A 16036-nucleotide genomic window follows, 5' to 3' on the forward strand; every position below is an offset into this window, starting at 1 on the left:
TTGAATCACACATTTTTAATGATCACCCAGATTTAAAGCAGATAATTGATAACTAATTTGCAGTAATTTAATTTAATTATTATTTTTCTAATTCCTATGAAATCATCAATCAGTCTAGTGAAAATCTTTCTGTCTGTGTTGTAGTGATTATTCTGTGTGTCGTCGAGGCCATTCTGCTGCTGGCGCTGATCTTCTTGAGGACTCGTATTCTCATCGCCATCGCTCTTATTCAGGAGACCAGCAAGTAAATACACACACACACACACACACAGGTTTTACTCTCTCTCTCTCATAGACATCTCATAGTAGTTATGTCCAAAACTTGCTGAGAAACACACAGACAATCAGCACAGCGCTCATGCATCGCACACATAAGTGAAATATTCTCGTCAGCAGTCATGAATGCAGGGCAGAACCTCAAACTGATCACATTAATCATATGATCATATTAATGTTTGAACTGATTCGAAGAAGTACAGTTTTCTGTCTACAGGAGTTTGAGTAGTGAGTAAAATGTGTATGTGTGTGTGTGTGTGTGTGTGTTTTCAGGGCGCTGGGTCACATGATGTCAACGCTGTTCTATCCCATCGTCACGTTTGTGCTGCTGTTGGTGTGTGTGTCGTACTGGGGAATCACAGCACTGTATCCTTCACACACAAGTGTAAGCTGATCTAGATCGAAGCATCTGACATATCAATAAATGTAGATGTGAACAGCCAAGTGTTATACACTGATGCAAACCAAATATAATTGAATAGATCTGCTTCAAATGAATACATCACCAAACTTAGTTTTTCTCCAGATCAGCAGTGTTATTTTTGCATCACTGAGATACTGCTATAGTTCTGATTTTTATTTGATGTTTTATATTTATATTTATACTGTTTTCATTGTAATTAAAGTTTAGTAATTGTGTTGTGTTTTTGTCATTGTGTGTATGAATGTATTGTGTGTTCAGTGTGTTTTCATGTTTCATGTGTCGTGAATCTTTAACTGAGCGTGTGTTCAGATATCTGGCCACATCAGGTGCTCCAGTCTATAAGGTGGTGGCGATGAACACATCACAGGGCGGCTGCAGCGTCATACGAGCCAACGAGACCTGCAACCCGGAGGTCACACACACACACACACGCACACACACACACACACACACACACACACACACACACACACACACACACACACACACACACATGTTGGTTTTTGTGGTTTATGGGGACTCTCCATAGGCGTAATGGTTTTTATACTGAACAAACTGTGTGTGCTATTGTCCTACACCAACCCTACACCTAAACTTAGCCCTCACAGGAGACTTTGTGCATTTTTAGATTTTCAAAAAAACACCATTTAGTATGTTTTTTTAAGCCTTTTGAATTACGGGGACATAGGCAGTGTCCTCATAAACCACCTTCATATTGTAATACCTCTGTCATACCCATGTCATTATACAAATTTGTGTCCTCATAAACCACATAAACATGCACACACACACGCACACACACACACACACACGCACACACACACACGCACACTGGTTGTTCCATAGGCATAATGGTTTTTATACTGTACAAACTGTATCACCCTACACCTAAACCTACCCCTTACAGGAAACTTTCTGCATATTTAGATTTTCAAAAAACTCCATTCTGTATTATTTATAAGCTTGTTTCCTCATGGGGACCTAAAAAATGTCCACACAAGGTCAAAATTAGCTGGTGCTACTATCCTTGTGGGGACATTTGGGCCCTATAACGTGATAAATACCAGGTACACACACATATATATTTATGTTTTTTTTTAAGTTTCTTTTGCTCACCAAGACTGCATTTATTTGGTCAAAAATCCAGTAAAAACAGTAAAATTGTGAAATATTTATAGAATTTTAAATAACAGTTTTCTATGTGAATATATTGTAAAATGTAATTTATTTCTGTGGTCAAAGCTGAATTTTCAGCATCATTACTCCAGTCTTCAGTGTCGCATGATCCTTCAGAAATCATTCTAATATGCTGATTTGCTGCTCCAGAAACATTTCTGATTATTATCAATGTTGAAAACAGTTGTGCTGCTTCAGATCATTTTTTTTTTATTATTTCCTGTTTAATAGAAAGTTCAAAAGAACAGAATTTATTTGAAATAGATATCTTTTCTGACATTAAAAATGTTTTACAGTCACTTTTGATACATTTAATGCACCCTTGCTGAATAAAAGTAATAATTTATTAAAAGAAACAAACAAAAAACAAACTTTAAAATGATTGTATAAAATAAATAAATAAATAAACAAATAACATTTAAATAAATAAATAAAATGACTCAAATATAAAACAGATTCGAAAATCTTGTTGCCTTATATCCTGCTATATTATATAGAATTTTAATTTTTACATTTTATAATTTTTTAATATATTTTTTTGCCATTAGCAATAAAAAAAAAAAAACTGATTCACTTATATAGCTTAAAAAAAATAAAAAATTCAATGCAAAAATAAAACAAAACATAAATATGCCCATGTTTTGGGCATGTCTGGTTTAAGTTCAGCTCTAGAGAAGAGTTTACTGCAGTATTTGTCTCAGTAGAAAGCCTCCCCTGAGAAGCAGGAGACTTCGTTCTTCATTTAATCTGGTTTATGAGGAATAACTGATATCTCATGTGTGTCTGTTTTTCTCCACAGACGTTCAACAGTACACAGTATCCCTCGTGTCCGTCGGCGCGCTGCATCTTCATTAACTATAACGAGGAGGGTTTGTTCCAGAGGAACCTCTTTAACCTGCAGATCTATAACGTGGTTGCGTTCCTGTGGTGCGTGAACTTCGTCATCGCTCTGGGTCACTGTACACTCGCCGGAGCCTTCGGTTCTTACTACTGGGCCTTCAGCAAACCGGCAGATATCCCAACATTCCCTCTGATCCAGTCCTTCATGAGAGCGCTGCGGTAAGACACATGAAGCACCAGGCCAAACAGACCAGCTGGAGAAATGTAGGTTATTGGTGGAAAATGCACTCTGGTTCAATTCTAACCTAAACTGTCAGAGCTGACTCCAGATCAGTGTGAGACAACATTAAGCTGACTATCACAATCTGTTTTACTTCAGTGATACAGAACATTCAGTGGGAAATAAAGTAGTACAGTACATTATATATCTGAAGAGTAAATATTAATAATAATAATAACAACAACGATAATAAATATGCTATTTAACATGTTTAAACTTTTTGATTTTAATATTATAAAATATTTTAATTTAATCAAATAAGATTGTTTTATCCGTTTATTTTATCCAATTATCCATTTAACAATAATGCTACTACTAATACTACTACTGCTACTAATAATAATACATTGCATTTTTGTTTATAATGGAAATTCAATTTAATGATATAGTCTTATGTTCATGTTTATCCATCAGGATTTAACCTGCAGATAAATAATAATAACAATGACATTTAATTTAAGCATATATCTTGTGATAAAAAATGAACACAATGACTCCTGATATATTTGTTCATATTTTGGTAGCTTTTGATATTACTGGTTAACATAATTTTTATTAAGTCTTGATGATGTAAGGATAAAAGAAAAGACATTTTAAACGTAGTTCTTGCATTTTGATGAAAATTGATAACAGGTAATAATAATATGCACTGGTCAACTGATCACAGTAAGAGCATGAATGAGCTTTAAGAAATCCCTTGACATCAGTGTATTTCAGATGCGCTCATGATTACAGCTGCATGAAGGAGGTTATGAATATCGAGTCAGAAGTGTCTGTGACTGATTTCTTGCTGCTCTCTTGATTCGTGTCAGGTATCACGTGGGCTCTCTGGCGTTCGGCGCTCTGATTCTCACGCTGGTGCAGATCGTCAGGATCATTCTGGAGTATCTGGACCACAAGTTCAAAGGTCTTTCACTTCTGCACTTTGTCATCTTAAAAAAAAAAATATATTATTTCTATTTAGTGTGTCAGCACTGCAAAAAGTCAATTTTTAGTATTTAGTGGAGAAGCAAAATTACAAAATCTCATGTTATGTTTAGACATTTGTACTGGAAAACAGACTAAAATACAACACTTTTTTTTGTATGTTTTTTTTTTGTCAAATGAGTTTAGTGCAGACGTCTGACATCAAACATCACTGTAAAAACAGATATTTGATTCATTTTATTCCGACTCTACACCAGGGTTAATTTAGTATTTCAGTTGATCACTAAGGGAACTGTTTTTTTTTCATCTATTTACATTTTATATTTTCAGGTTTATTTACAATCAGTCATGAGTTGATACACCATGTACACTGATCAGATGTTTTATTGAAAGCAGGTGTTTCTGAATGATGAACTGTGTGTGTGTGTGTGTGTGTGTGTTCAGAGGCTCAAAACCCGTGCACGCGCTTCATCATGTGCTGCCTCAAATGCTGCTTCTGGTGTCTGGAGAAATTCATCAAGTTCATCAACAGGAACGCTTACATCATGGTACATAACCCTCTCTCAAATATACATAAAATCATCAGCCGAGTGAGTGAATAAATCAATAAATGTCAGTGTTTCTCTGGTTTGTAGATCGCCATATACGGGAAGAACTTCTGTGTGTCCGCTAAGAATGCTTTCTCTTTGCTCATGAGGAACATTATTCGGTGAGAACACAGTCTGGAATCCTTCATCAGTTATTGATTGAAGACGCATTGGAATGTGCTCTAAAGAACAGACACCAAGCCACTAAAACAAAAAAAAGCCATTTTGAACCCCCCCCCCATAAATTTTTATGCAAAGTATATTTTTATTATTTAAAAAAATCAATTATTTATTTATGATCTAAAATGAGTGTTTTCATGAAGTTAAATCAAAATAATGCACATTTTTATGCTTTTTTTTTGGGCATCTTTAAACTTATTGTCCCTATTTTGTATTATATAAATGAGTTCATGTACTTTCATTTAGTAATTAGCTATAAAATTGCAAAGATTTTGGTTTTATATTTATTTGCAAGGTTTTTTCCCCCATTACTGAATAAAATATGAAAGGTAGTTGCATCTTTTTAACTCATAATTCTTACTTTTCTTCTCTTTTAAATATTAAGGAAATAAGCTTTCATAGTTTTGGACAAAAACTGTCGTTGTTTTTGTGTCGTGGAGTCGCATCTGGTTATAGGAACAGTGTTATGAAGCTCTAATTAGTAACTCAAGAACCCATGAAATCTGGTTCCTCACGAGGAGATGTATTCTTTGTTAAGAGGTGATGTTGTTGTTGTGGTCAGGGTGGTGGTGCTGGATAAAGTGACGGATCTGCTGCTGTTCTTCGGGAAGCTGATGGTGGTCGGTGGAGTTGGTGAGAGAAGTTGATGTTCATACTCTCAGCAGATCTCTGGAGCTTCATCTGTGAGCTGAAGCTGATGACTTCTGGTCTGTTTTCAGGTGTGCTGGCATTCTTCTTCTTCTCCGGCAGGATTCAGACTCCAGGAACCACGTTTGAAACGGCGGCTCTCAATTACTACTGGATGCCCATCATAGTGAGACTCACATTCACACCTCGCATTACTGATTCACATTTCAAATGTTCAGCAATCAGAATCTTACTGACATTATGATGTTGTCATCTTTTACATACTGAATTCTGATTGGTCAGCGGTCGTGTGTTCAGCATTGCAATTACACACATTAACTGAATTTCACCAAACTTGTCAACTATTTCACCAGAAATTATATTTTGCATACTTGTCCTTTACAGATTTTTTTTGCATTGTAACATAATGACAGTTAACTCTGCTGTATTTTAATGCAAAATTTTATGCAAAAAGAAAATATTTTTTTTATTATTTTATTTGTTATGAGGTTTTCACGGTTCAATCAAAATCTAAATATACCTTAATCTCTCTCCTAAAAAGTATTTGAAAGTAAAACATCTGGAAGCAAATTAGACTTCCCATAAAATTATAATTTTAAACTTATTCTTGGTCAAATGATTTTATTTATATATTTGCATTACAGTAAATATTTTAAATACAATTTTTAATGGAAAATATTTTTTATTTTATTTTCTTTTTATTATTATCATTATTAATCGTTTATTATTATTGTTTGGTTTGGTTTCCTTAAAAGTCATCAAAAGTAAAACACCTGCATGCAAAATAGAATAATTTTTATGCTAAATATATATTTTTTATTTTATTCATATATTTGCCTTACAGTAAATATTTGAATGAAAATTTAAATGCAAAATAACTTAATTTAATTTAATTTTGAGGTGAAATGGAGGTTTCCTAAATCCAAAACCTAAATATGCCTCAATCTCTTTCCTTAAAAGTTCTTAAAAATAAAACATCTGGATGCCCTAATATAAACGTAATAAAATAAAAATTAAAAATTGCATTAAAATATTTACTGTAATGCAAATATATAAATAATTTTTTTTATGCACAATTTATGAAAAAAAAAAGTTTTTATTTTATTTATTTGTTTGGTTTTTTAGGTGAAATCTGTGTTTTCATGAAGTGCAAAATCAAAATATGTCTCAAAGTCTTTCTTTAAACATCTTTAATACTAAAACATCTGGATGTAAATTAGACTTTAAGGAAAATTATATCTTGCAAAAAAATGATTTTATTTATATCGTTGCATTACAGTAAATTTTTAAATGCAATTTTAAAGTATGAAAAATATATATTTTTAGTTTATGTATTTTTTATTTTTATTATATGCAAAAGTTTGATTTATTCATTTTTAAAAATATATTTAATTAATTTTGAGGTTAAATTGTAAATGCCTTGAACTCTTTCCTTAAAAGTTCTTAAAAGTAAAACATCTGGATGCAAAATAAAAATATATTTTGTTTAAAAATGTTTTATATTATATTTGCATTACAGTAAATATTTTAAATGCAATTTTTTTATGGAAAATATTTGTTTATTTCATTATTTTATTTGATTTTGAGGTGAAATGTGTTTTTAAGTTTATCCCTTAAAACTCCTTTCTCTTCTGTTCCCTGTATTTTGTTTAAATGCATTCATTCAGTAATTAGCTGTACAGTTGCAAAGAGTTTGGAACGAGATGTACAGTTGAATCAGGCAATGTTTATTTTTATATAAAGTGTGTGTGTGTGTGTGTGTGTGTGTGTGTGTGTGTGTGACAGACGGTGGTGTTCGGTGCATATCTGATTGCTCACGGCTTCTTCAGTGTGTATAACATGGGTGTGGACACACTCTTCCTGTGTTTCTGTGAGTATCACACACATATATAATGTCACATATAGTGAATATACCGTTTGAGGTGTTGTGTGTGTTTCACTGTGTTTTGTCGTTCAGTGGAAGATCTGGAGCGTAATGACGGCAGTGCAGAGAAACCATACTTCATGTCCAAGAACCTGATGAAGATCCTCAACAAGAAGAACAAAGCGCCCAAGACAGGCTGATGATGATGAAGATGACGAGGGTTTCTGACTTCCTTCTCTCAAGCACCGTCACTTTCAGTCGAAGTGTGAAGATCCCAGTGAATTCATGTACAGACGCTTTTAAACTTTTCTTTTTTTTAGACATGTTACTGAGAATCTGAGACTCGATCTCAGTTTTGTTTTCAACAGAATCTAGGTAGTGTAACTCGTGAATCAAAACCACCAAAAATTAAGGATCACATCCAAACTGCTGGAAACTTTTACTGAAAATGTGCCAGTGGTTTTATTTTATTTGTCCAAAGCAAATGCAAGAAACTTGGATGAAGATGTCTGTGAGCCAAAACATTTATTATTTGCCATTATCACTTGGTTGTTTTTAATATGGGAGATGTGCACAGTGAAGCTATATTGCACATACAAATGACTGTTTTTGGTGCAGATTAATAACTAACAATCTGTTCTTCCAAGACTGCTGAACATTTTTAAAGCTACAATATATCTGACACTCCATAAGTCTGAATGAAAGCCGTAGTTTTGAATGTTTTTATAGTTGCATGCTCTTTTCACATTTTTATATGATTTTTTGTTCAGTTATGTGTGATTTAGTGTAAACTGGAAATATTTATTTAAAGACATATAAATTTAATACAAATGTTGCATATTACCAAGTGCTTGTTTTCAATACAGACTGATAGTGATGGAAAATAAGTTGAATTTATTCACTGAAATAAGACATGCACTTGAAACAGGCAGAGGCAAATGGAATAATAATAATAATAATAATAAACTAAAGTCTGGAATACAATGACTGAAAATGATAGACTTAAAATGGAATGCCAACTGAAAAATAAAAACAAAAACTAATATAACCAAATCTGAAAATGACATTAAAGCAAATAAAACAGTGCTTTTATTTTGTAGTTTTGTTTAGAAACAGACAGTGATTGTGTAATAAAATAAATTGCCTTAAATATACATTATAGCTTTGATTTTGAACTCCAAACCAGCAGAACCGGTTTCAGTGGTCATTAAGTCACCCAATTGTTAAACCCGGATCATAATCGCTCAAGGCTGCAGTTATTATATAATTATCACATGACGTATCACATGACCGCATTCTGACTTCAGCTTCAGTACAATACATCTGGTGATATTAGATGTCCAGTATTAGTATTATTTTCAGCGAATTACACACAACAGTGTGACATCTCAGTTATATATACACACACACACACACACACACACACATATATATAAAATTCAAACATCACAACGATCGTATTAAATGTTTATTTCTCAAGTGCCAGAGAACAGGCCACACCCACTTTAGATTCTGCCCCATATGCACAATAATTATATGCAATTTAGCTACCAAAAGACTTTTTATGGCAAAAAAAGACTTGTTCCAAACATAATTAACCTGCAATATGCAAAAATTAAAGAGACAAACAAGAGCAATTTCAACTAAAGTCACCCAAAATCATCCAGAATCAAGAGATTCTGAGCATAAACCCTGCCCACTTTATGCCCAGCAGCTGTCAATCAACACGACCCGCGCTGTGACATTATACAAGTGGGCGTGGTCACAGTAGGTCCAAACCGGCCAATCACTTTGCAGAGAAAAGAAATCAACAGAAATGTTCTTGTTCACAGGATGTTTGTTACATTGACAAACAGTTAAGGGATTACAAACCATCACCTGGCTCCCGGCTGTCAATCAAACGTCACAGCCAATGACAGAGAGACGATTAAAAACATCATGTACAATATCCATATATACACACAACACTCGCTCCTGTGAGAACTCTCAAGGGTGCATGAAAAATAAACTCACTTTTTTTAATTGGTCTACCATTCTTATCTATAATCTTTAAGGACATGACAACAATATGCCCTTTACTGAATGCATAATGAATTTGTGTGTGAATCAGGTGATTAATAAATAACAGTTGTGACGCTTTACACAACAAACACACAGCAGATAAAACTGTTGTGGAAACACTTCCTGAACAGACCTGACTGAAACTGGTCCTCATCTCAGCGTCTGATCACTGTTAGCTTATGACTAGCGTGCGTCTTTAGGATGATTCTTAAAACTAAATCTCACAGAAAACATTTTAAATAAAGGGTGGATCTCACAAAAGCATATTCAGCATATATTTCACTCCAAAACCAAAACCAAAATAAATAAATTGCCTTTTTTTGTGTGTGACATTTTTAGGACAATTAACATTTTTAATTCTTAAACTCTTATTTCTGTAATCTTTCTGAAATTTCTAAATGTCACATATGTCATGGTCATTTTCACAATATGATTTCTTTCATTTCAGCATAACTAAAAGGCAGTACAATAAATATATAGCATATGCTAAAAGTAAGCCCATTTTACGACTTTTTTATAACTATTAAAACTATATTGCATTGTGACATTCTTTTCATGAGAATTTATTAAGACACTTCATTAAAGCAATGAGATTTGGACATTAAATGCGTTTAATCATCCTGAAAATAAGTTTAGAATGCAGGTTCATTGAAAACACAATAATTTCTCATTGTGTTCGTATTGATTTTGAGGTGAAATATGCTGTGTTTTGCGAGTTGCTTCGTGAGCTCCTGTAGTGTTTGATCATTAATACTGTCTCTCTCAACACTGATGTGTGTGTGTGTGTGTGTGTATGAGACACAGACAGCTGATCTTCTGAAAGCACACGTTACTGTCGCTTCAATCGCAGGCGTCACACGCTCAGCATCCAGAAGAAGAAGATGATGGCCAGGAAGAGGAAGAGCGAGTCCTGCCAGTTGTTGCCGTTGGCTTGATGATCGCCTCCGTAATGAGGATCTGATGAGATCAAGTCACGGCTTTAAAAACCAACATTCATAAGACCCGACATGATCTTAATACTTGAGCATTTTTAAAAAATGAAATATTAATAGTGAGCGTCTCATAAAGACAAACAGCAGCACTGACCTCGTCTGTGAAAAGGGTCGTTGGTGTTAAAGACTGTGGTGAAAAATCCAAACGGAAAAGCCCCGATTCCAAAAGACATGTGAAACCCTGCGTCACCAAAACCCTGAAACGCCTGCGGAGAGATATGATGAATATTATACACTCATAACCACAGCATAATAATGCAGCAGATGAAGTGTTGTTTATAAGGACAGACAGACACTCACTCCTCTGCTCTCTGGTTCTGTCCTTTGACCCTGAGGTCGTGGCGGTGTTTTCAATCTGTAACACACAGACACAAATTAGACATTTCTCATCATTTTAAAATGAGTAAAACCATCAGGCTGAAGATACAAGTCTTCATTGCTCCTTGCAGCTTTCTGTCAAAAAAAGTTTGATAGTGTAACATTTGAAAATGAAGTAAAATATTAGTATTGTAATTTTAGTTAAAGTTGTAGTGTAAAATAAAAAATATTATTTTTCTTAAATACCTAGTGTTATGTTTTACAGTTAAATATCACATTTTATATTAAAACATTTTGCTTTTATTTAATTTTTTATTGAATGATAATAATAATTTACAGCCATATTGACATCACAAACTAAGATATAATCACATAATTTTGGACAAATAGTGCATCCCAGTGTTATTATAATATTATATACTATTGTAGTTTTTATTAATATTTTAATATTTTCACTTTTCAATTTTAATATTACTTTTTAGGTTTAATTCATATTTTGGTCAGTTTGAGTTTTTATTTCCAGTTAGTAATTTTAATGGCTCAACTTAAATGCATTTCAGTTCATTGCCAAGAGAACATTTTTAATTTTCATTTAGTTTAAGTTTTAAATATTGTTTTATATATATTTATATATATACACTAGTATTGATATTTTAATATTATCAATTATTACAAAAATGTTTGTAGTAGTTTTAGTTACCTATAATAACCCTGGTGCAAACCAATTTTTTAAAAAAAATCACTTTTTAAATCACAATAACAATTTTTATTAAAATAATAATGTATTTTATTTATTTATTATTTATTCCATTTACAGTGTGACAAATTAAACAATTACTCGCGTTGTCATTTAGTTGGAGAGCCAACATTATTTTACACAAATATCAAATATGGATTGACATCCTAAATAAATAAAGCAGAATAATGTCTAATCTTGTATACTGTGTGTGACAGCAGCACCTGGGGTCTTCCTGGCTGGTGCTGCCGCGGCCGTACAGTGGAATGACTTTATCTCGACTGATTCCTGCTTTACACACGGGACACTGCTGTCTGCTGGGACGCGTCTCCAGCCACTGAAACACACGGGACAGCAACAGATAGTTCCATGTCTTCTCTCACGCTCACCAAGGCTTTGTTCATTTCAGCAAAAATACAGTAAATATTTGTAATGTAGTGAAATTTTATTACCATGTAAAATAACAGTTTCTATGCAAATATATAGTAAAATGTTATTTATTCCTGTGATCAAAATTTAATTTTCAGCATCATTACTCCAGTCTTCAGAGTCACATGATCCTCCAGAAATCTTCTAATATGCTGATTTGCTGCTCAAGAAACATTTCTCATTATCATCAATGTTGAAAATGTTGTGCTGCTTCATATTTTTGTGGAAATTTTATTTTTCTGAATTCTCTGATGAATTTAAGTCTGTTTTTAAGTCCCTGCTAAAACGTATTTGTTTTCCTTCGTGTATTGACTACTGTGATATGGCCATTTTTTATTAAATTTTTGTCTGGTCTGTTTTCTGTGTATGTGGTATAATCTTGCTCCTCTGTAAAGCACTTTGGTCAGCCTGGTGGCTGTTGTAAATGTGCTATACAAATATAATGAACTTGAACATCTTTTATTTGAAATAAAATAACTTTTGAAACCTTATAAATGTCGTTGTTACTTTTGATCAATTAAATGCATCCTTGCTAATTTCTTTATACCTTATAGTGTTTTATTTGAGTTCTCTAGCTTTCTACTGTACATTACAATCATTTAATATCTGACTTTACATGTAAGCATGTAATTCCACTCAGTTTGAACAGCTATAAAATGTCCTTCATGATATTAGACACTCAGATACTGACCTGATGAAGACACGGCCAACTGCACGAGGAGCAGATGAACCAGGAAAAAGAGAGAGGTAAAAATTAGGTAAATTAATACATCATTTCTGGTTTTTAAAATAGCTAATTGAATTAATGGTAAGAAAACTCTTTCAGAAGCATCTGGTAAAATACATCCATCCCATCTGCATAAATCTTTCAGCATATTTCTCAGAATTTCTTCAGCATGAAAATGAAATACAGAAAGTTGTGAACATGAAATATGGTGAATCTCATGAATCCGAGACTTCATGCGCTGTGATATCTTTCCATGGCAATTAATTACTTAATTAAACATTTCCCTCATTTCAGTTCTTATTGCTGTAATGCCAAAAATATTGATACATCACAGTTCTAAAAGAAAATAGAAATACAACTCACTGTAGTTAATAATTTGTGGCATAAATGTTTGTAATCATCATGAAAATACTTTCACTGATGGTTCACTGAAATAATTTTTAGGTTAAAAAAATGTAACATTTTATGTCATTTCAGCAATCAGAATTTTTCCCATTACACATTTTTTAGAAAAATCATGTTCAAATGTGAGTATCAAAATATAACAAGCAGGCTTCATGAACATTTCTTTGCTCATATCAAACATCATTCATCGTATTGCATTGCATTATATGTTTTAATACAGAGCTTTGATCATAAAACCAAAGCATTTAAATATCATCTTACCAAGTAATTTTCATTAAAATGATTTTCCGGTTCAAAAACCATTTTATGCCATTTCTCATTGTATTTATGTTGATTTTGAGGTGAAATAAACCATGTTTATTTATAAAAAAGTGTAAAAGTTCAAAACTTTCATGTTATGTGTACAGGTCAGCCTATGTAAGTGTATAAAACATAATTATAAACTAATATTATAGAAGACAGGAAGAATCCTGACGGGTTTGTTGTCCAAATACTAAATATCTAACAGATGTTTGTCATGCACACAATCACAAACACACTCCAAAACATCTGCACATCTACAAAACAAGCACGTTTGACATGAATGAAGGCTCACGATTACTCTCACACACACATATGCATGCTCAGCATTACGTGTGCATCTATTCTTACTCCTCCAATACGGCCTCAATCCTTCAGTCTAATCTCTCATTAACCCTATAATCTCACAGATACTACACAAAACACACACTCTGCTGTAGCAGTTTCGCAGAGAACAACCTGCTTTAACTCATCAGACACATGTAGTGACTTTCACATTGGTTTGGGACACGTCTCAGCATCTGATGTTCTAGTATTTATTGCAGGCATAAACCTGAAAGACATCACTGTCTGACACCACAACACAAATATCACACCAGAACGATGAGTTTATTTTACATAAAGTTTAGGCTAGTTAGCTCATTACGGTAGCATAAGGCATCTAAATCATAAAAACGATCAAAACTTTGCTGACAAACCTGTTGCATGCAGTCTGCTTCATCTGATTGATAGTTTAGACTTTTTAGCAAGTAAAATAACTTTGTGTAATTGCACAAATATCCACCTTCAGCTTGAGTTTCACGTGCCTTTTTGCCGTCAATGCAATAATAATTTAGTAAATGCAATAATAATTTTGAAGATTAACACTTACTGGACTGAAGCGACTTATCCATATATCACTTATTAGAAAAAACATGTTCAAATACGATCATCAGGCTTTTGGGGATATTTATTTATATCATCATCATTGTATTATATGGTTTGATTATAAAACTAAGCATTAAATACTAAGAAATATTATTGGAGATATAGAGTGAAAACATTTTCTGTAAGTATCTGCTATAAAGATCTCACTGATTTATATTACAAGCTATTAATACTTTTTTGTCATGTAAATATCAGCATCAAATCACATATTTTTGCTCAGTTTGAGATATTTTTTCTCCATATTCTCACTCTTTCATACTACATGAGCCATAAAAGTCAGATGTAGTGTATCAAATATAATACAAAATATAAAACGCATATGCAAATGTTGACTAAAAGTTTAATAAAATGTCAGCACAATATAAAACACTCATGTCAATCATCTCAAACATTTACTATGGTAACCAGCATTTACACCAAAATACTACACCATACCCAAACAAAGAAATGATGCAACACAATATGCTACTAATGTAAAATCATTGAAAATGAACGCAGGAGATTGTTCAGAATATTTAAGCTACTATAGTAACAATAACTGAAGTAATAATAGTTCAGTAATACCATGGTACTATACCATAACCACACACCCAAGAACATTATGATATTATCACCTTTTATATGCTGTATTTTTTACAGTAACTATGGTGTTATGATGGTGAATTAAGGGTTGAAAAATGAGACCGATTCGTCCCTGTCAACATGTCAAGCTGTCAGTCAATCACCGTGTTTTCTCTGAAGCTGCAGTTTAGCTGAAACTAGCCTTGTTTACTGTGGTAAAGGGTCTGTCTCGTGTCATTTAGTCACGCTGTGTGTGTTTTAATGCTCAGCCTGCACTCACTCATACTGTTATGATACTGGAGGCGATCGATTATCGATAGGCTGTACCAGAACAGATGTCCGCAGAGGCTGATGACCGCATCTCGCGCGGTGTCCAGGCAGATGTTGCACTCGAAGGTGGCTCGATCTCTGTCCCGCTCGCCTTCCGCGCCTCCCCCCGACCCTGCCCCACCTCCGCTGCCCGGGACTCCCGCTCCTCTGGCGGCCGCGCCGTCACTCGAGCTCCGCTGCTGCTCTGCGGCCTCCATCCTCTCGCGACTTGCACTCACTCACTTGCTCAAGCGCGGACGTGACGCCAAACCAGTCACCAGAGAGAGCACTTCCGCTTTTGTGACGGATGGGCGTGGTTTGAGCGAGTGCACCAATATTGTGAAAGGCGCTCAGTATCGGAAAACACTAACATGCTGTGCATAAAATTATTACTTTGTATTTTTTTTTTTTATCACTTTATGTAGATTATAACAGTTTTGTTGCCCCCCCCCCCCCCCCCCCCGGTTTTTATCTATGTCCTTTTTTTATTTTTCTTGATGTTTTGTATTGGATTTACATTTGATACTGGTTAATTAGTATTAATATTTTAATTAGTTTGGAGCGTTTATGAAAGAAAGAATAGTTTATCATCTTATTTCATTTATAATGAATGGATACCGTCGAATGGACGTCAATATGCTTATAATACAGGTAGAAAGACAAGAAAAAAAATATATATATAATTTTTTTTTAAACAAAACATATGAATTATCCAGACAAAGACGTATCAGAACAGGAAAATGACAGAATGAGAATTATATCAATTGAGTTTCTAGCAATATGTGCATTGGCAAACGTGAAAAATTGTGCATGGTCTTACTGAAAAAAATTTCATGTTATAAACATTCATTATAACAAAAATGGGCATGTATTAACAGAAACACAGACACTTTTATTGACAAATACAATTAAATCAGTACAGAATTCAGAGACAGTAGAAGTCCACACAAACATGATTTCAACAGAGACTGTGAGATCAGCAGCTGCAGTAATAAGAGATTGTCATTTATTAACAATAAAATCTACGGTTTGAATTACATGTAAAAACATTGTACATTTATCACTAAAA

The 16036-nt window shown here is 33.6% G+C and overlaps 2 protein-coding genes across 3 annotated transcripts in view; one reads left to right on the top strand and one right to left on the bottom strand.

Annotated features, from left to right (window-relative positions):
- Positions 1 to 8349, top strand: part of LOC306847353 (choline transporter-like protein 4) — a 24506-nt gene extending 16157 nt beyond the window's left edge. The window contains exons 12-22 of one of the 2 annotated variants that reach the window (XM_079381260.1): positions 145 to 244; positions 550 to 642; positions 1010 to 1112; positions 2676 to 2935; positions 3809 to 3903; positions 4368 to 4471; positions 4559 to 4632; positions 5253 to 5323; positions 5410 to 5504; positions 7124 to 7208; positions 7296 to 8349. In XM_079381260.1, the coding sequence (XP_079237386.1) occupies positions 145 to 244; positions 550 to 642; positions 1010 to 1112; positions 2676 to 2935; positions 3809 to 3903; positions 4368 to 4471; positions 4559 to 4632; positions 5253 to 5323; positions 5410 to 5504; positions 7124 to 7208; positions 7296 to 7402 (1187 nt within the window). In that variant the 3' untranslated portion in view covers positions 7403 to 8349. The remainder of the gene's footprint in view (positions 1 to 144; positions 245 to 549; positions 643 to 1009; positions 1113 to 2675; positions 2936 to 3808; positions 3904 to 4367; positions 4472 to 4558; positions 4633 to 5252; positions 5324 to 5409; positions 5505 to 7123; positions 7209 to 7295) is intronic. The other variant, XM_079381259.1, reaches the window with a different exon arrangement.
- Positions 8082 to 15269, bottom strand: LOC306847354 (E3 ubiquitin-protein ligase RNF5-like). The gene is made up of 6 exons (XM_079381261.1): positions 14986 to 15269; positions 12430 to 12448; positions 11534 to 11646; positions 10556 to 10610; positions 10350 to 10461; positions 8082 to 10220 (listed from the first exon to the last, which is right to left on the bottom strand). The coding sequence occupies exons 1-6, from the start codon at positions 15183 to 15185 to the stop codon at positions 10117 to 10119; spliced, it is 603 nt and encodes a 200-aa protein (XP_079237387.1). The 5' UTR covers positions 15186 to 15269; the 3' UTR covers positions 8082 to 10116.
- Positions 15270 to 16036: the final 767 nt, after the last annotated feature.

The sequence above is a fragment of the Barbus barbus genome (genome assembly GCF_936440315.1).
Source record: "Barbus barbus genome assembly, chromosome: 27".
Taxonomy (NCBI): Eukaryota; Metazoa; Chordata; class Actinopteri; order Cypriniformes; family Cyprinidae; genus Barbus; species Barbus barbus.

What these genes read in the sequence shown, in the direction of transcription:
- LOC306847354 (XM_079381261.1), bottom strand. Translation starts at nt 15,185, where the DNA reads ATGGAGGCCGCAGAGCAGCAGCGGAGCTCGAGTGACGGCGCGGCCGCC. An exon ending in ACCAGCCAGGAAGACCCCAG is followed by an intron (nt 10,611 to 11,533) that starts GTGCTGCTGTCA and finishes TGTGTGTTACAG; the next exon opens with ATTGAAAACACCGCCACGAC. An exon ending in CAGAACCAGAGAGCAGAGGA is followed by an intron (nt 10,462 to 10,555) that starts GTGAGTGTCTGT and finishes ATCTCTCCGCAG; the next exon opens with GCGTTTCAGGGTTTTGGTGA.